Source organism: Acinonyx jubatus, chromosome D1 (assembly GCF_027475565.1).
Source record: "Acinonyx jubatus isolate Ajub_Pintada_27869175 chromosome D1, VMU_Ajub_asm_v1.0, whole genome shotgun sequence".
In the NCBI taxonomy this organism is placed as follows: Eukaryota; Metazoa; Chordata; class Mammalia; order Carnivora; family Felidae; genus Acinonyx; species Acinonyx jubatus.
The window spans coordinates 103046718-103065878 of record NC_069390.1 but is presented as its reverse complement, the minus strand read 5'-3'; the positions used below and the strand labels follow the sequence as shown (position 1 = coordinate 103065878).

The following is a 19161-nucleotide window of genomic DNA, read 5'->3' as shown; positions in this document are numbered from 1 at the left end:
TCAGAAGCCAACCACCTGCCCCCACTGCATTCTGTCACTGTCAAGACGGGGGTATTAACCATTATGAAAAGAATTAGGGGCGCCTGGGAGGCTCACACGGTTAAACATCTGACTCTTGATCTTGTCTTGGGTCATGATCTCACAGTTCATGGGCTCGAGCCCCACATCGGGCTTTGCTCTGATGGTGTGGTGCCTGCTTGGGATTCTGTCTCTCCTCTGTCTGCCCCTACCCAGCTTGTGTGTGCGCACACTCGCGCTTTCTCTCTCAAAATAAATAAACGATAAAAAATAAAAGAAAATAAAGAATTAAAATACTGCCCTGTTTTGTCTTCTGGTTGTCGGCTAAAGAAACACCATCCCAGGCTTACATTCTTAAAGATGCCCAAGAAACAAGTTCTCTGTACATCTGCCCAAGGTCAGCTTTGGCCAGCCAGTTTATTAGTGAAAACTCCCAACTTACTGCAAGTATGAACTCAGTTTAAAAACCTTTTTTCATTTTTCATAAATGTCTTAGTAAATATGAGCCCTGTGACTGATGACAACCTGAAGAAATAGAAGGGCTAGTGTTGCCTTTTACCTTTTGGAGTTTTATTTGCCTGCAGATGGAACCATGGATGGGTGTCTCACAGGCATCTCAAAGTTCACCATTTTCCAAAAGTGAACTTCTGATTCCTCCTTCAGAATTTATTCTTCCACCAGTCTTCCCTAAAAATGCCGATACCATCCATTCATTTTTCAAGCCAGAAATCTGGGAGTTGTCCTGGATTCCTATCTCTTACTTGTAATCTGTCGGAAAGCTCTGTCAGTTCTTCCTCTAAAATGTGCAGTGATTTTGGTCTCTCCGTTTCCAGTGCCACTGACCCCAGTCCAAACCGCTGCCATTTCTTGCCTAGATTATTGACTTGGCCTCTCCGCTGGCCTCCTGCTTCCGCTTTGGTTCTCTTCCATACTCCTTTATTAGTTCTTCCCCTGTCTCGTGTCACCCCTTGAAAGCTTCCTTTTAATTTTAAAATATAATCCAAACTTTATGCTCCGTATGATGCAGCCACTGCATATCCCCAGCCTCCAGCTGTCACATTGTCACATTGTCACATTGGCCTTTTCTCAAGTCCTAAAGCACTCCAGTTTCATTCCAGCCTCCAGATCTTTGTATTTTCTGCCCTTCTGCCTGGAATGCTGCCCCTTACCCCCACCCCCTTACCTCTTCATAAAACCCATCATTCTCCAGACTCCAGCCTAGATGTACCCCCATTTAAAGAATCCTTCCTTGATTACCCTGTGTAGGTAGAAATCCTCTGTTATTTTCTATTATAATACCTTATACACTCCCCTTTCTTGCAGTGTCAAAACTTTTATCTATATTTCCTTTTGTCTCATTTATTTTGCTTACTAGTTTACTGTCTTTCCCAATCACGGGGATGTTGACTTCATGAAAGCCAGAGCGCCGTTGTGTTATTATTCGTATTTCCCCAGGACCTAACCTAGTGCCCACTACCCAGCGGGTGCTGAATAATTAGTCATTGAATGAGTGAACATGCCTGCCATCTCTACAGATATAGTGGAACCTGGTTTGGTAAAAACTTTGAGATTTAATATCAAACTTTGCGAGTATACTTCAGATAGGTGTTACTCTTTATGTGTTTCATCTCAGAGAACAACAATCACAAAATAAAATTAGATCCCCTAAGTATTTGTCAAAACCTATTTATATGGCAAATTTTATCTTCCTGGAAATTTTCTGTTTCCTTTTGTGGGTCAATTTTGTTTTAGTCCTTGACTACTCTTTTAAGTAAAGACAAGCTAGACCATGCCAATGAAGGATCTTTTAATAAACTGCTGTCCTCACGACCACACCATCGTTGGGTAGCAGCCCTTATACAGTTGTGTACCGACAAGTGCTCCCTTTATAATAAATTCAAGATTGGTGGGTAGTCATTGTCCCAGCTTTTGGAGAGTAGGTTTGCCCCAGGCAGAGAGAGCCTCAGCTGGTATTGCAAAGAATGCCTCTTATCTTTCCATCTGTTTGGCCCCTAAGAACAGGGTTTTTTGTAGAGCACAGAACTTAATAGATCTGTGGCAACACTGAGGCAATTACCTGTTTTTTAGCAAACAAGGGCCCAGTTTTGTTGCCATAATAACTTTGAGTAATTCCCAGAGTACTAGGGAGAAAGTTAAGGCTCCATTCTTTTTTTTCTTTTAAGTTTATTTATTTATTTTGAGAGAGCTAGTAGGGGAGAGGCAGAGAGAGAGAGAGAGAGAGAGAGAGGTGGAGAGAGAGAATCCCAAGCAGTCTCTGCACTGTCTGTGCAGAGCCCGATGCTGGGCTCAAACTCATGTAATGTGAGATCATGACCTGAGCAGAAACCAAGGGTCACACTCTTAACCGACTGAGCCACCCAGGTGTCCCACTATTCTTTTGTTTTTTTTTTTTTAAGTTTATTTATTTATTTTGGGCAGGGGAGGGGCAGAGAGAGAGAGTCCCAAGCAGGCTCCATGCTGTCAGCACAGAGCCCAATGCAGAGCTCTATTTCATAACCCTGAGATCATGATCTGAAGGCTCCATTCTTTTTTTTTTTTTTTAATTTTTTTAACGTTTATTTATTATTGAGAGAGAGAGACAGAGCTTGAGCAGGGGAGAGGCAGAGAGAGGAGGAGACACAGAATCCGAAGCAGGCTCCAGGCTCCAAGCTGTCAGCACAGAGCCTGATGCGGGGCTCGAACTCACAAACTGTGAGATTATGACCTGAGCCAAAGTCAGACACTTAACTGACTGAGCCACCCAGGCACCCCTGAAGGCTCTATTCTTGAAGGAGAAAACTGTGTTTAGAAGAGGAAACAAATGCAACCTGACCAGATTATGGCATATAATGTTTTCCACCCTCATTCGAGATTGGGTAGTTAACTAACTTAAGGTTCTTGGCATGTGTTGACTTATTGTGAATTAACATCATGCCTACCGCTATGTGTCCAGCATCTCCATCACTGGTGGCCCTTCGAGGCATGAGTCAGCTCAGCTCCAATTCACTGTGAGAGATCTGGGATCTAAGGAGATTAAGGGACTCTTGTTCAGAGTCACTCATTAAGTGAAGGAGCTAGGATTTGAACCTAGGTTTGTTTGTCTTAAAAAAACAAAAAAGAAGGAAAAACATACTCAATTAAAATAACGATTCAAAAAATTTCCCAAGGTTTTTAAATGTGCTCTGTCTACATATTTTGTTAATTTAGCCAAATGCTTTTTGAGTTTGTTGGACTCAAGCATCTGAGTCTGAAGTTATTTTTATATACAGGTTATATGCATATGCATAGATAAATGTGTAGTTTTTGCATATGTTAAATTATTTCCTATTTCTACCAGGTATATATATTTAACCTCATTCTATCTATATACATAGATATAACTTACATAAAAGCAGGGCTGGGTGCAGGGTGAGTCCATATGTCCCAGTTTCACTGCTGGTCCAAAGTCAAAGAAATATAGTCCAGCTATCAGAAGTAAAATAATTCTAATTTTCACTTTTTTTTCTTTAATGTGTATTTATTTTTGAGAGAGAGACAGACAGAGTGTGAGCAGGGGAGGGACAGGGAGAGAGGGAGACACAGAATCTGAAGCAGGCTCCAGGCTCCGAGCTATCAGCATAGAGCCCGACGTGGGGCTTGAACTCAGGGACTGCGAGATCATGAACTGAGCTGAAGTCAGACGCTTAACCGACCGAGCCACCCAGGCGCCCCTCTAATTTTCATTTGTATCTCTGGAAGGACATTAAGACAGAAATGGTTTGTAACCAAGAGCAGGTGTTGGGAAATCCCTTGGCCTCTCCGTTCAGCCTCCAGAAGCTCCTTTCTGTGCCAATCCTTATGATACTCTTGCTTTTTCTTCTCACCTTCCCTCCTAACTCTTAATTATGTGGAGTAATTCAATTCCTCACCCATTGTTTAGTTTCTCTAGAAGAAAGGAGCTGACCCAGTGCGCTAGGAGACATTTTACTTAGAACCTTGAAGTGTGAAGGTGAAGGTGGGGCTGGAGGGAGAAAGATTGTGGGAAGTCAGACATTGGCCATTTCTTATAAGAATTACAAATTAGCACTTTTAGTCCTTGTTATAGGTACCGTTTTATTTGTACAAATTTATATGGGAATAATACTTGGCTTTCTTGTACATCAGTGTATCATTTGTAATACTTTTTCTAGGCATTAAATAATTATATAGTGCTTACTTTGTACCAGGTACTGTTCCAAATGCTTTGTATATGTTAACTGATTTAATCTCCACAACAGCTTATGGGTAGCTACTGTATTTCACCCTATTTTAACAGATGAAGAAACTGAGTCACATAGAAGGTGAGTAACTTGTACAGGGCCCCACAACTAACAAGGGGTAAAATTAAATGAAATTGAACCCAGGCAGTCTGGTCTCAGAAATTAGGCTTTAAGGGGCGCCTGGGTGGCTCAGTCGGTTAAGTGTCCGACTTCAGCTCAGGTCACGATCTCGCGGTCCGTGAGTTCGAGCCCCACGTCGGGCTCTGGGCTGATGGCTCAGAGCCTGGAGCCCGCTTCTGATTCTGTGTCTCCCTCTCTCTCTGCCCCTTCCCCGTTCATGCTCTGTCTCTCTCTGTCTCAAAAATAAATAAACGTTAAAAAAAAAATTAAAAAAAAATAAAAGAAATTAGGCTTTAAGACAATTGCTGAACCACCTCTTGTGTGAAATAAAAATGTTTCAGTTAATTATGAATATTTTAAACATTTATTTTAAAAAGTAACGTGGAGGTTGATAGATAATAAGGTAATATCTGAATGTTCTGCCTGTTCTGAATTTTCTTCCCGCTCTGAATAGTTGCTGTGATACCTGGACCACTGACCAGGCTCGGGACTTTTTCTGGCATGTGAATGAATGTCTTTGAGGTAATGGGATTTGGAAGATAGCAGTTTTCTCACCTACTTCCTCAGGAATGAATGATCACTTCCCTTAAATGGGTAGTCAGTTGCTGCTTCTAACACAGGGTAAGAATGCTTTGAGGGGTGCCTAGGTGGCTCAGTCAGTTAAGCATCCGACTTCAACTCAGGTTATGATCTTGAGGTCTGTGAGTTCCAGCCCCGCGTTGGGCTCTGCGCTGACAGCTGGGTGCCTGGAGCCTGCTTCGGGTTCTGTGTCTCCATCTCTCTCTGCCCCTCCCCTGCCCACACACACACACACACTCTCTCTCTCTCAAAAATAAATAAGCATTAAAAAAAACTTAAAAAAAAAAGAATGCATCGAGTTCACAAAACACGAAGCCGCAAACAAGAAAACATAAAAGTGGAAGAACAAGGTTGGGCAAGTGAGTGTGGGAGTGAAAACAGTCTATCTTTTGTTCTCTGCTTGAGGTGCCACCTGTGGGCTTCCTTGGAGTTGCCTGTATGCCTTTGTTTTCCTTGTGTGAGTCACTTCCCTGGTAGTGACGATCAGAGTTAGCTGTTCCTAGACTGAATGTACGTACTTGATCATCCCTTTCCTCTTGTTCTGTAGCCACTCACTGGATTCACTTTAGGGACTAAGGACGGCAGATACCTGGGTCCCCTGACACTCAGTCCTGCCTCCTGAGCCCAAGGAAGATAATACTTGTTGAATACGACACTATTTCTGAGCCTGGCTTTTGCTTCAGAATCCTCCTCAACAGTGCTCCCAGCAGTGTCTGCCAATCAGTCAGACGTGGCATAAAGCATCACTGACTTAGCACCAACTTACCATCTCCAGCTAGATAGACCCTTAGAACTAGGTCTGGATGTGACAGAGAAATCAAAATGGAGACCTATCTGCAAGAAGGCTCAGATACCACCTGGGCAACCCTGTGTGTAACAGATGCAAACCGAAGCAAACGAGGGTAAAGCCACTTACCTAAGGTCACTTTTTTACTTAGTAGCCGGACTAGAATTTAACAGGCTTCCTGCCTCCGAACCCAGTGCTCTCTCGCACAGCTACCTCTGTGTTGCGTGTCTGAGTTCAGCTCTTCCCAGACTTCTTCGAGTCTAAAAGTTTTCCAACTCAAGAGAATATTTTTGCTGAGCCTCCAGTTGTTGTCACACCTTCCACACCGAACCTGAGATGAGGCCAGGCTGGCCCACGACAGGTATATATGAAACTTGTTGGGTCTTGGGTCATCGCAGTTTATCTTACAGGTGGCAGCAGAGAGTGGGGTATGGAGGACTGTGGGAACACGCAGCCTGCTTGTGTCCCTGAGAGACACACATACCTTCCATACCCTCTTCTTGTCATATGACCCTGGGGAACCAGGTGCCCTGGAGGATGCCAGGGCATGTAGAAGCCGCACAGGGGGCCCTTTGAGTGTCCTTGTTTATGGTGCAGGTTCCAAAATGGTAGAAACCCAGCTTCATTACTTATTCAGTGAGTGACTTTGGGCAAACTATTTCTCTCTCTCCGCCCGAGTGTCCTTATCTGTGAAACAGCTCTGTCTCATAGGGTTCTTGTGACGATTATCTGCGATGATGCTTTTAAGGTGCTTTAGCACAGCGCCTGGCATATACTAATGGTGGCTACCCAGTGATGTCATAGAAAGTGGCAGAATGGGGAGCTCCAGGAATTGGTCTATCCACTGCAGAAACCATCCTGCTGGCAAAAACTGTCAGTGAACTTTCTCTACAAACTCTAGGATCTAATATAAAAAAAACTTCCAGCTATTACAGGAATGCTTAATGAAGAAAGAGGCTGCTAAATTTTGACATGTAAGAAAATCTGTGAGGTTACTAGTTGACTGCTGAGATAATATAGCAGAGATGTCAGTGACCACACTCAACAAAGAGCACAGTCTGCGGGGCGCATGGGTGGCTCAGTCAGTTAGCATCTGACTCTTGACTTTGGCTCAGGTCATGATCTCATAGTTCGTGGGTTCAAGCCCCATGTCGGGCTCTGCACCAACAGCACAGACAGCCTAATAGCCTGCTTGGGATTTCTTTCTCTCCCTCTCTCTCCCTGCCCCTTCCTGGCTTTCTCCCCCTCCCCCCTCTGACTCTCAATAAATAAACAAACAAACAAACAAACATTAAAAAAAATTAAACAAGTAAAAGAGTGGAGTCTGCCCAGAGGAGTTGAGAGATCCCTCAACAGATGGACGGAGGCTCTCAACAAGCAGCAGCATGCCCTGGGAGGGGCAGGGGAGTCTGATTTCCAGAGGCCCTGTGTTATAACCTTCACCATGTCCAGATCTCAACAGAAGTTAAAAACCTACAAGTAGGAAAGTATGGCCTATTCTCAGGGAAGAGGAAGAAATTGACAGAAGCTGTCCCCAAGGAAGGCTAGGTGCTGGATGTTGGCATCCTGGAATTTAGTATAATTATTAAAAGAAAACTTTGTTGCTTATCATCAGGGTACTATGGGAAACCCTATGCTTTCTTTTGGTTTTACATTGTGTTATGAATACTGTAAATATTTTGCCCTTTTCTTAGTGAAAATTACCATTAGGGGAAAAATGACCAGTTTGTAACTTGAGGAAAATAACCTTGGGAAAATTTTACCCTTGGATCTGTCTTTGAAAACATAGACACTCCTACTGTTCTGTTAATTTTTTTTTTTAATGTTCACATACATGAGTAAAATCAGATAGTATTTTGTACTTTTAGAGTAACCACTCACTAAAGACTTGTATTTGGATTTAACACATTCATTATTCTTGTTTGAAATATAGCTTATTTGGTATGACAAAAAGATAATGTATTTTATACCATAGTAATTCCCCATTTTAGGTTGCTCAGACTTGTACATTCCTTTTCTCTAGCCCTTCACATGCTACTGGTGTGGCCAATAGCATCAGGGCTATTCCTTTCTCCTTTCCTTGTTGAGTGACATGAGACATAGAACCTCAGTGTAACCTGAGTGGGTTTGGTCAGAAATCTGAGATCATCTTGCAAGTGAGGAAAGGTTTTTTCCCACAGAGACTGGGGCGTGGAGAAATCATTTGGCAGCGAACAAAAGTTTACATTGGTCATGGAATTGGCTGTCAGCATGTGAAATCGAAAGCCAGAATTCCAGGTTACACCCAGACCAGGTCTAAGTAGTTAACAACAACAACAACCAAAAACCACAAAAAACCCTAATTTGTGTCCTGAGAGATCCAGTTGAACATCTGTGTGCTACACGTCCACCAGTGAGTGAACTAGCTACCCTCCACCAAGTGATCCCAAGTCTCTGTTTTTTTGTCCAAAGCAGTGGCAGTAGAGTTGTACATTTGAGAATGTAAAGTCTTCATTCGCACACCTGTCAGAGCCCTGGCTTGGAACTCAATGTAGGAGATGCAGAGGAGGCAGGAATAATTATTTTCCTAGCTTCCTTCTAGGAGAGGAGTTTGCTGGTGAGAAAGACTATCAGGATCTGAATGGCACTTGTGATGGGGCATAGGAAGGTTTTGTTGGCCAAGCTGGTTGTCCTTGGAGTCAGGCGTGGGGTTGTCCTGGTTGTGGAGATATGTCTTGTCATTGGGCTTGGCCTTGGGGTTGTCCTGGTTGTGGAGATGTGTCCTGTCATTGGGTTTGGGCTTGGGGTTGTCCTGGTTGTAGAGATGTGTCCTGTCATTGGGTTTGGGCTTGGGGTTGTCCTGGTTGTGGATATCTGGGAGCTGGTTGTCTCTGGAAACAAACAAACAATAGCATCACAATCTCTTTGTTGGGGGGAGGTGGTGGTGGGCAGTAGAGAAAGGAGGCTAATCTGATGGAACGCTGGAGCAAATTTCAGTAGACCCTTCTCAGTTACCAAGTATTTGTAGAGGATGAGGAAAAAACTAGGGGTACAGAATGTCAAGGAACAAAATGCAAGTAAGAAAGATTCTCTACCCTTAAGGTCTACACAATCCTAAATGGGAAGGAATTTATACAACTACTGAATTTGTTGTTGGGTGGGTAGTCTGTCCTCCTATGTCTTTATGTCCTTAATGTTATATTAGATCAACCAGTGCAAATATCATCCAGAATGGCATGATTTTCTTTTTTTCCTACTAATTTCAAAGGTTGCATGTAAAGCTTGTAAGAATAGATAATCATTCAGACCTGAGGATGGCTACCCTGCCCTAAAGCAAGTGCAAAGAGGCCCTGTACAAACCCCTGAATCTCTTTCTGTGGTTTCAGAGGCACTGGTCATTCTCAGATGTGGGGGTCTGACCATCCATGGGTTCTCTGAGGTTGCCTTGCAGAGAAGCAGAGAACCAGGCCCTGGGGTAGTCTGATCCTGGAAAACCTGGAGTATTATAATGATGCCTCCAGGGGTCTATGGATCAAAGAGGACTATATAGAAGAATAAGAAGGGAGAAATCCTGTGATTTGCTCGGGCCCAAGCACTGTCCCCAGCGGGAGGGTGTCTTCCAGTTAGGAGGCCTTGTCTTATCTCATTTAGTGTTTCTCCAGGGCAAATGTTTCTCTAGTATCCCACTGAGCCACAAAGTCTGAACACAACTACTTGAAGGAATCCTGATTAGAAACACACATTTTTTCTTTCTTTCTTAGCATTTACATGAGTGTTCATCTTGAAAATACCCTTCAGGGAGAAAATAATACCCTGGTCTTTCCACAGAGGGGAAGCACCAAAGGAAGCCATGAAGGCATTCATGTAATAGTTTCCTTAGGCAGAATCACTTTAAAATCTATTGCTGAAAACAGATATCCCTTGTGACCACATTTGCAATGTACAGTCAGCAGGAAGATGAGCATCATACTGCATGTTGGGGGGCTCCCAAGGAAGACTTGTTATCTGGACATTAAGAAAGACTAATGTTTATTGTTCTTGGTTGAGCTTTGCATTTTAAAACTTCATTCGTAGTAAAATGTTGTCTTTCTAGTTTTGATGTAAGTCTAAGAAAAGTGGAAAAAAGTATAAGATGTGGACTGTGAGTCCTAGTTTTGCCATTTGCTTTCTGTGTGGCTTTGGGCAAGTTACCTATCTTTCTTGGACCTCAGTGTCTCGAATTTGTTTTAACTCCATAGAAGGAGGTAGGAGAGAAGGAAGAGGACAGAGAAGGGAGGAGAAGGACCAGGAGCTCCAGGATGGTTTGAAGTTGGAGACGACAGCCTGTGAAAGGTCGGTGTAAATCTCTGGTGGTAGTGGTGGTGGCCAGAGGCCACTCTGAGAATGAAGGAAAGTATGAGTATTTCTACACTATCAACCCTTCTTTATGCAAATCTCCCCCTCTTCCCTTCAGCCCCTTGGTTAGAGTCTGCTATACATATGAAGACTTTGTGTGAGTGGGAATTCTTTGTGGAGATTAAAGAAAGAGCTGACTTTCATATCCATCTATGTAGTATTAGACATAATGGCTCCTGAGGAAGCAGTAGTCTGGAGCCACAGGTGACTGAGAGTTAGCCCCTGGGAGTTGGCAGAAATGTTGGGAATGGTTTTTGTTTCCCAGAGGGCATCTGATAAGGGGTTGAGCCGTCTTCTGTAGGTCTCAGGTGTTGGGGGACTCAACTGACATCTGGACAATCATGACCAGAAGACTTTCTAGAACATCCACAAAGTAATTTTCCAGGCTGACTGAATCACTGCCAGATGTGTAAATAGGCCACAGAGGAACTTACCTTTTCTTCTTAGTTGCAGAGAAGAAAATGTAGCCATGTTGTAGAAATTGATAGCAAAGGCTCTGTGGAGGGCAAATCAATAAGAGATCGTGGTGAGGACCTCAGCTCTGGAATTCACGAGTCCTGCTCCCATTTCTTCCTTCCCAGAGGATCCCGACCTTAGTGTTCTCTACAGCATAATCAGCAGATCGTTAAATACTGATCTGGTCTATATTGTCTTGACTAAGATCCTCTGTGGTCTTGCTCCAGCCAAGTTCTTGTCCATCCCCCACCCCACCAATTACAGCACCCTGAACTCCTCACCGGCTGGTATGTACCTCTGCTCTTTGTTTGAACCACTCTGAACCTCTACTCTTTGTCCAAGCCAGCCCTGCCTGTGATCTCCGTCCTGGTCCCATCTGCCCATATACTCAATAGTAACCTCTGTGAAGTCATTTCTCCCTGTTGTCATTAACCCACACAGAGCTCCATTAGAGAGACATGCTCCTCGACTGCATTGCCTTGCTGTGAGCCTCTTCTGCCACAGGAGGGCCAGCTCCATGGGGACAGGTTCTGTTGTCAGCAATGCCTGACACATAGTAGGTGCTCAATGTTCATTAAATGATCTGTACAGCTTGGTATGTTGTTCTTTTTTTTTTTTTAAACTTATTTATTTATTTTGAGAGAGAGGGAGAGGGGGAGGGAGAGGGAGAATGCAAGCAGGGGAGGGGCAGAGAGAGAGACAGAGGGACAGAGAGAATCCCAAGCAGGCTCCATGCTGACAGTGTGCAGCTCCACACAGGTCTCAAACCCACAAACTGTGAGATCATGACCTGAGCCGAAACCGAGAGTTGGATGCTTAACTGACTGAGCCTCCTAGGTGCCCCCTTGGTATGCTATTCTTATTATAGTGATTTCACTATCAACCCATTCTCTCGTTCATACATTCAACAGTTAATGAGTGTGCACCACATGCCGATCACTGTGCTTGGTGCTGAGGGGACATTGGTGGATGCGACAGACGTGGTTCTAATCCTTGTAGCACTTACAGTCTCTTCAGGGAGGCAGACTTTAAACAAAACAATCAGGGGCTCCTGGGTGGCTCAGTCGGTTTAGTATCTGACTTTGGCTCAGGTCATGATCTCACAGTCCACGGGTTTGAGCCTCCCATCAGGCTCTTTGCTGACAACTCAGAATCAGGAGCTGCTTCGGATTCTGTGTCTCCCTCTCCCTGCTCCTCCCAACTCGCACTCTCTTTCTCTCAAAAATAAACATTTAAAAATTTTTTTAAAAAGTAAAACAATCAGTGGACGAGGTAAGTAATGGATCCCAGGTGTGCTATGTGTTGTGAAGAAGCAGTGAAAGTTCTGAGGGTGAAAAGCAGGGAGCTGGAACTTGACCTGGGGGTTTAGGGAATGCTTTCTGGAGGAAGTGATGTTCACCCTCTGCAGTGATTTCTACAGAGGCCTTGCCTCCCCGGAACTCATTGTGGAGCCCCAGAGGCAGGGGCCTCTTCACATCTCCTTGTGCCCCACCCAGCACGGTGGAGCTCCCTGCTGTCTGTACCCCCATTATATGTGCCGGTCCCTCCCCTTGTCAGCCGCGTGGGCCAAGGAGGGGTCTGGAGACCGTACTGTCTGTGGGGATGTGCTGTTTCTGTGGCAGGTAGTCACCGTTGGGTCTTTCATCTGTTGTTGCATGGAGTGTAGAGGCTTTAATGATGTGACGTGTAAGCAGAGTCATTGCCCTGATTAGCTTTGGTTGGCATCTAGGAGACTGCTGTCATCAGGAGGCTGGGATGTAGCAGCTCCCTTGCATTTCCACTCTCAGAAGTCACCGTGGACAAAATGACTTCTCCAGAGCCAGCCATGTCCCATCAGGCCCCAGGCATGGCAGGAGAAGGCAGGATGGCTCAACAGCATCATCACCATCAGTGTCTGTAGAGACTTGGTGGCTATTGACCGGGGACATGGCTTCATGGTGAGACCTGCCCTTTTGGTACAGAGTGGCAGTCTGAAAGTGTGAGGGCCTCTCAACGTGGGCTCCTAAAGTAACCTGGGTAACATCTCTAGCTGAGAGGAAGGTCGTTTTGTTAAAGTGGAATGTGAGCACCGGCTGGCCTCGCCTCGGAATCTGAGTGTGTCCATTCGGTGTGATACTAGGAAGCCAGTGTTATTACGTGATCATCACACTTGCCATTTTCAAAACAAATCTGTTTTAAAAAATGATCCTCTGGAATTTGATGCAAACATGTGCCCAGTGGCAAAGATTCTTTGCTTGACCAAACTTTAGTCAGGCTCCAGAACCTTCTCCCAGACCTATCTGTGCAGTTCCTTGTAAAATCTGGTTTCAGCAAGAACACTTCTAAGTCAGGTGAGCAATTACCTCTCACCCTTCACCCCTAACACCTGGTTCTTCCTCCTCTACCACCCCAGATAATATCTGCTCACCTTGGCCTGCCTTCTGCAAGAATCCTGTTAGGTCAGTTTAGCCAGAATCCCCCTTACAGGCCTTGTTGTTTCTTCTTAGTGACCCCCCCCAACCCCCCCACCCTGCTTCTTGGCTGTAAATTCCCACTTGCCCACATGGTATTCAGAATTGAGCCTTATTCTATTTTAGGTTCTTCTGTTGCGACAGTCCTGAATAAATTCGGTTTTCATTTGTTTGTTAGCTTGGTTTGCTTTAACCACTGTCTAGCTCTGGATTTCTTCAAAACCAGATCTTTCTGTCTATGTTGAGCCTGCCCTGGGGGGAGGGGGGTGCGTGTGTGTGCGCATGAACTGTAGGTAAAATGTTGGACAGAATGGTGAAGCAGAAAAAGAGCACAGCTACTAAATTCTCCACTTCGTGTCTGGGGTGCATTTTGAGCCATCTCAGGTCAGTGTAAAACTGCATAAACCCCATCTGCAAAAAGCCCATAAAAGCCCAAAGCAAATCACATGGTGACAGGTTCTTACTGTAGCTCGATTGTGGTTATGTTTTCGGAGTTAGGAGATACCCAGTTTGCTGTGAAGAGCTTGTCATTCAAGTTCTCCAGGTGATACAGGGCGCTGCTGTTGCAAAGCTCGTCTGCTTTTTCCCAGAGGCCTAGTGAGGTGTTGTTCTCATCCACTGCTCGCAGGACCACAGAGCTGATATTGGCATTTACAGGAACCCATACTACGAGGGAATGACAAGGAAACAATCAGCCACCATCTGTGGCATGTGACAGGGGGATGAAGGTCATGAAATCAAAATTTAGTGTGCAAAAAGAAAGTTACAAATAGGATGTGCATATAATACAATCCCATTTTAAAGGAAGTTGATGAAAAAAGTCTGGAAGGAAATATGAGATACTAACTATGGTGCGGGAGTGCAAGCTGGTGCAGCCACTCTGGACAACAGTATGGAGGTTCCTCAAAAAACTAAAAATAGAACTACCCTACAAGCCAGCAATTGCACTACTAGGCATTTATCCAAGGGATACAAGTGTGCTGTTTTGAAAGGACACATGCACCCCCATGTTTATAGCAGCAGTATCGACAATAGCCAAAGTATGGTAAGAGCCCAAATGTCCATCGATGGATGAATGGATAAAGAAGATGTGGTATATATATATACAATGGAGTATTACACAGCAATCAAAAAGAATGAAATCTTGCCATTTGCAACTACGTGGATGGAACTGGAGGGTATTATGCTAAGTGAAAGTATCAGTCAGAGAAAGACAAAAATCATATGACTTCACTCATATGAGGACTTTAAGACACAGAACAGATGAACACAAGGGAAGGGAAAAAAATAATATAAAAACAGGGAGGGGGACAAAACATAAGAGACTCATAAATATGAAAAACAAACTGAGGGTTACTGGAGGGGTTGTGGGTGGGGGATGGGCTAAATGGGTAAGGGGCATTAAGAAATCTAATCCTGAAGTCATTGTTGCACTACATGCTAACTAATTTGGATGTAAATTAAAAAAATAAAATAAAGTAACAGATATTAAGTATGATTTCTTGGTAGTGGGATTATAGATTATTTTTATTTTCTTCCTAGTGCATTTTTGCGTTTTCCAAATTTTTTATAGTAAAAGGTAAAAGAAGACCAGTACTCTGGCCCTGGTTTTGCTATATAATAGGGGTGAGCTCGTGGATGGCTCTTTATCTGTGGAGCCAGGTTCCTATCAGCCAGTTGAAGGGGATAGCCTCTTCTCCCCTTCTGTCAGGGTGAGTGGAGAGTGGGAAGAGATGTGGTTGATGCATGAGAAAGGGTCAAGTGGGCCCCTTGGGAAGTCGGTCATGAAATAAGGGCCTGTTAGTGACAAGTCAAAGCAGAGCCCATTTCCTGGTCCTCTTGGTCTCTATTGTCAAGTGTGAGGGAAGGGATGGGGTCTCTGAGCCCTAGTACCTATCACATAACCCTAGGGTTTCTTGACCTTCCCCAATCAGGTGAGTCTTCCGTGTTGATCTAGCCTGGGGTGCACTCACAGGCTAGATTCCAGCATCCTGATGGGTAGTGGAGAGGGAATTTCAAGAGAATGTTTCAGTCTGTCCATTTTCTCCCTCAGAAGATCCCTTCTGAGGGGTGCCTGGGTGGCTCAGTTGGTTAAGTGCGGGCCCGACTCTTGATTTTAGCTCACGTCATGATCTTGCGGTTTGTGAGATCGAGCCCCGAGTCAGGCTCTGTGCTGCAGCAGATTCTCTCTCTCTGCAGATTCTCTCTCTCCCTCTCTCTGCCCCTCCCCAGCTAGCTCTCTCTCTCAAAATAAATATATTAACATTAAAAAAATAATAATAAGATCCCTTCTGAAAGAATTTCTCAATGCCAAAGGGCTGTTCTCCAGGTCCCTGTCAGCCACTCACATTCATTCAAAGACTTCTCCTTACAAAGCATAGAATATCAAGCCTGTAGCACAATAGGGTCAGACAATCCTAGATGAGAACTGTAGCTCTTACATTTAGGAGCAAGCCATTTCATCTCTCAGCCTCGGTTTCCTTGTTCATCACTCACTCCACAAATATTTCTTGAATGCCCACTTTGCCCCAGGGCTGGTCCTAGGTCTGGGGATAATGATATTATCCCTTGTTACATGGAGATCATGATACCTTATCTTACAAGGTTCCTGGGAGTAGCACAGAGAATAGTGTTAAGACTTTAACACGTGATGGGTGTTGGATGAATGGCCATTGTTATTTATTTATTTAAGCACAAAACATTTCTCTTTGTTTTTGCCAGTCATGGGGGCGGGGGGGGGGGGGGGGGTGGGGTGGGGGTGGTGGTGCGCTGAGCCAAACCCCACAGGCCCCGACTTGCCCGGCAAGAACCTGGCTGCTGTTGTAGACATACGCAGGGTGGAGGGCTCTGCGATGCTGTCCGGCAGATTTCACCAAGTCTGTCAGTTCTCCTGGGGGCATGCTCTTGCCTGTGTTCTTGCTTCTGCTTGCTCTCTCTCTCTCCCTCTGGCTTCCTGCCTCCTTTCTTCCCTCCCAGGCATCTGTCGTCTGGGTTTCTGGCCTCCACCTTCTCTCTTTAGACCGTAGCCAGATCAGATTCCACACACACTTCCTTCTGGATACAGTACTCTCCAAAACCGTCCAAGTGCCCTTCTTTCTAGAGGATCTAAACATTTCTGCTTTTATATTTTCACTTCTCTTGATTATAGGACCCGGCACATGGTTTTCATGGTCCTCCTAGCCTGGCTCACTGTGTTTTCTGCCCTCCTGCCCTCAGGGCAGCCGGCCTTCTTCTGGCTCTGCAGATGCACCCGGCCATCACCTGCCCTGGCCTTTGTTCGTGTCTGACCACCTATCTGGGATTCTGCCTTCTCATCACATATTCCATCCCCGCTTACCCTCCAGGACCCTGCCTATGTCCCACCTCCTGGCCAGTTCAGCCCTCTTTCCCTCTCTCTCCTGAAACATTTATGTTTATATTTATGGAATTGAGTCCTTAACTACATCCTGGCTTGTACTATATACTGTGGTTTCATCCATGTCAGTATCTGGCCCATCCAGTGCTGGGCACCTGGAGGGTACCAGATAACTACTCACTGATTGATTTAAAAAGTTGTGCACCCAAGGTGGTACAGTGCCCTTAAAGATGAAGGGTCAGGAAAAAGGCAAGCAAGTTACATCCCTCTTGCCCACTGAAGGGAAAAATGGAGGCCGATGCTTACACAGCAAAATCTTAATATTGTCACTGCATCACAGGTTTCTTTCCCTGATACCAAGACAAACCTAGGAAACCTCTCCTAAGATAACACCTAGGCTGCCATTGTGCCATGGGACATGCCATTTGGTCTATATATGACCTGCCAATGTTGACACAAACCCTGAAATTAAAAAAATATTCAAAATGAAAATAAGGAGAAGCTGTTGCCCTTTGTGGGTATGTACCCAGTCTCCCCAAAGGTCCCGCATCCCAGAGGAGTCCTGCAATGACACCCTTACAAGGAGATCACAGAGCTTGTTGTGTAATCCTAGGTGTGGAGTCTGACACTTCACGTCTCCATGAGCATAGGATTTTGACTCCCAATTTAAATCATTCACATAGTGATTCAGTTTATCATAGAACTTTTAGCACATTTCTGTTCTGAGCCGAAGTCAGACGAAACTTGGAGAAGTGCCCGGCACATAGTAGGTGTTCGGTGACCCGGAGCTCCTCTCCTCCTTCCTCACCCCCCTGCTCTACCCAGCACCTATGTAAATGCCTGATTTCCCTCTCACACAGTGTATTCCCCTGCGAGGGGTCTCATGGATCCTCTCCTGACCGTTCTTTCTCCTACTTCCCTACTTTCAGAAGGCCCCCATGCTGCATGTCTCTCCCCCAACATCTTCACAAGATAGATTTCTTTTTCTTTGATTTCAGCAGCAGAATCCCTCACTTTGTGATATGTTATCTTAAGTCCGCGGTCTGTGATCTCTTTTGTAGCTGTTTCTCTGACCTGCCCCAGGTCCTTCTCTGTAGATAAGGTCATACATATGCCTTCCTGTCCTCATCTTGAATTATAAGATTATCTGCCCTGGCTTAGTAGGATAGGACCCACTGTCTGAAGGAGTGGGATACAGTGACCTGAGTCACAACGGAGGCCCTTAGTGACAATCCCGATGGAAAAAAAAAAAGGAAAAAGGACAAGACAGGATGAGCATGGGAAGGCAGACCATGGTCGTTCTCCTGCCAAAGTCTGGACTCTGTAGTTTATGGGTGTAATATCCACCCTGGTGCTCCCTGAAAAACTGGGGTCGAGTTCTAGGATAGTAGGATGACACAGTAATGAGACAGCGGTCCCTGAAGCTGGACAGCCTGGCTGAATGGAGCTGGACAGATCTCAGCTGTTAACTTGGGTTCAGATATCAACAGTGCTCCTTCCTGTGACCTTGGGTAAAAACTTTAACTCTCCTGTGCCACAGTTCTCATCTGGGAAGACAATAGCATTTACCCTTGGAACAGCACCCAGCACATAATGAGTGGTCTCAGTGCTCAGTACCGTAAGTGAGAGGCGTATGGTGCAGTGGTTAGGGGCCGGGTGTCTCAAGCTAGGCTGCTCGGGTTTCTATCCCAGTGCCACCATCTAAGTAGCTCTGTGACCTGAGCAAGTGACTATCACCTCTGCCTCTGTTTTCTCATCTGTGAAATGGGAATGACTGTGGTATGTATCTGCCTCGCAGGTTATTGTGAGGAATAAATGCATGAATATCTGTAAACCACCATATTAAATGTTGTTATTATGAATGTAATTAGAAAGCACCTGCCTTGACTTATAAGGTTTGGCTGATCCAAAATGGGATATTTGGAGAATGTTCCTCGGCACCTCGAAGAGAAGCATCAGATTGGGAAGGAAAGACCAAGATTCAGGAGCCAGACAGTTCTGCCACTTACTTGCTGCAGTGGAACCCTGAGCCATCACCTCACTTCTCTTGGCTTCAGGCTGCTTGTGAACCAGGTGGGAGAGTAACACTTCCCCTGCCTAGCTCGCTCGAGTTTCCTCCCACAGACTGAAGGTGAACAGCGCCTCCCGGCATGCAACATGCCATCATCCACAGGGGCATTGTTCTCTCAAATGGATGTAAACAGCCTACAGACTGTGATGCAGATACTACCCCTGAAAATAATAAAAATGCCCCTTTTCTTTAAGTCAGAGAATTTGCCTCAGGTGAGCTCTTGCTGGGGCTCAGTTAATCTGGGTGTCGGGACGTCATGGCCCCCTGGCTCAGGTTTGCGCAGAGAACAGGCATAAACAGCCCCACCCAGCTAACTCTATCACATGTTCTCTTTCTTTCTGTTTCTGCCCCCACTTCCCATTTGGGTCAAAGACACATGTTTTATGTGATTGAGCGCAGGAATGGAGGGGTGTGCTCTGAAGTTCTGATGAACTCCCTATAGAAGGCAAAGGACGACAGAGAGAACGGCTTCTCACCTGTGTAGTTTCTGTTGCTGTCATAGACATCTGAATTGACCATGATGCCTGGGCCAGTGGTGGTGACCTCACTGAAGAACATGCATTTGTCAGTTTCACCTGCAGAGCTGGCAGAAGAACACAGCAGTCCGAAGCATAGAAACAGCCCGAGTGGCAGCAGTGTGGAGCCGAGGACTGCCATGGTCTTGACTGGTTTGGAGACAGCTGAGCCAGGTACTAGGAAATACCTGCGACTCA

General features: G+C 45.1%; 1 protein-coding gene and 1 long non-coding RNA gene across 3 annotated transcripts in view; one reads left to right on the top strand and one right to left on the bottom strand.

The window, feature by feature from the left end:
* PLET1 (placenta expressed transcript 1) overlaps positions 1 to 19161 on the bottom strand; it is a 25729-nt gene extending 6568 nt beyond the window's left edge. Inside the window, exons 1-4 of one of the 2 annotated variants that reach the window (XM_027036521.2) lie at positions 18925 to 19158; positions 13487 to 13688; positions 10551 to 10612; positions 7544 to 8612 (exon numbers count right to left, since the gene is read on the bottom strand). In XM_027036521.2, the coding sequence (XP_026892322.1) occupies positions 8320 to 8612; positions 10551 to 10612; positions 13487 to 13688; positions 18925 to 19105 (738 nt within the window). In that variant the 5' untranslated portion in view covers positions 19106 to 19158 and the 3' untranslated portion in view covers positions 7544 to 8319. Of the gene's footprint in view, positions 1 to 7543; positions 8613 to 10550; positions 10613 to 13486; positions 13689 to 18924 lie in introns of those variants that run through there. The other variant, XR_008290696.1, reaches the window with a different exon arrangement.
* LOC113593181 (uncharacterized) overlaps positions 8519 to 19161 on the top strand; it is a 116184-nt gene continuing 105541 nt past the window's right edge. Inside the window, exon 1 of the long non-coding RNA XR_003413246.2 lies at positions 8519 to 10053. This is a non-coding gene — a long non-coding RNA (uncharacterized LOC113593181). The remainder of the gene's footprint in view (positions 10054 to 19161) is intronic.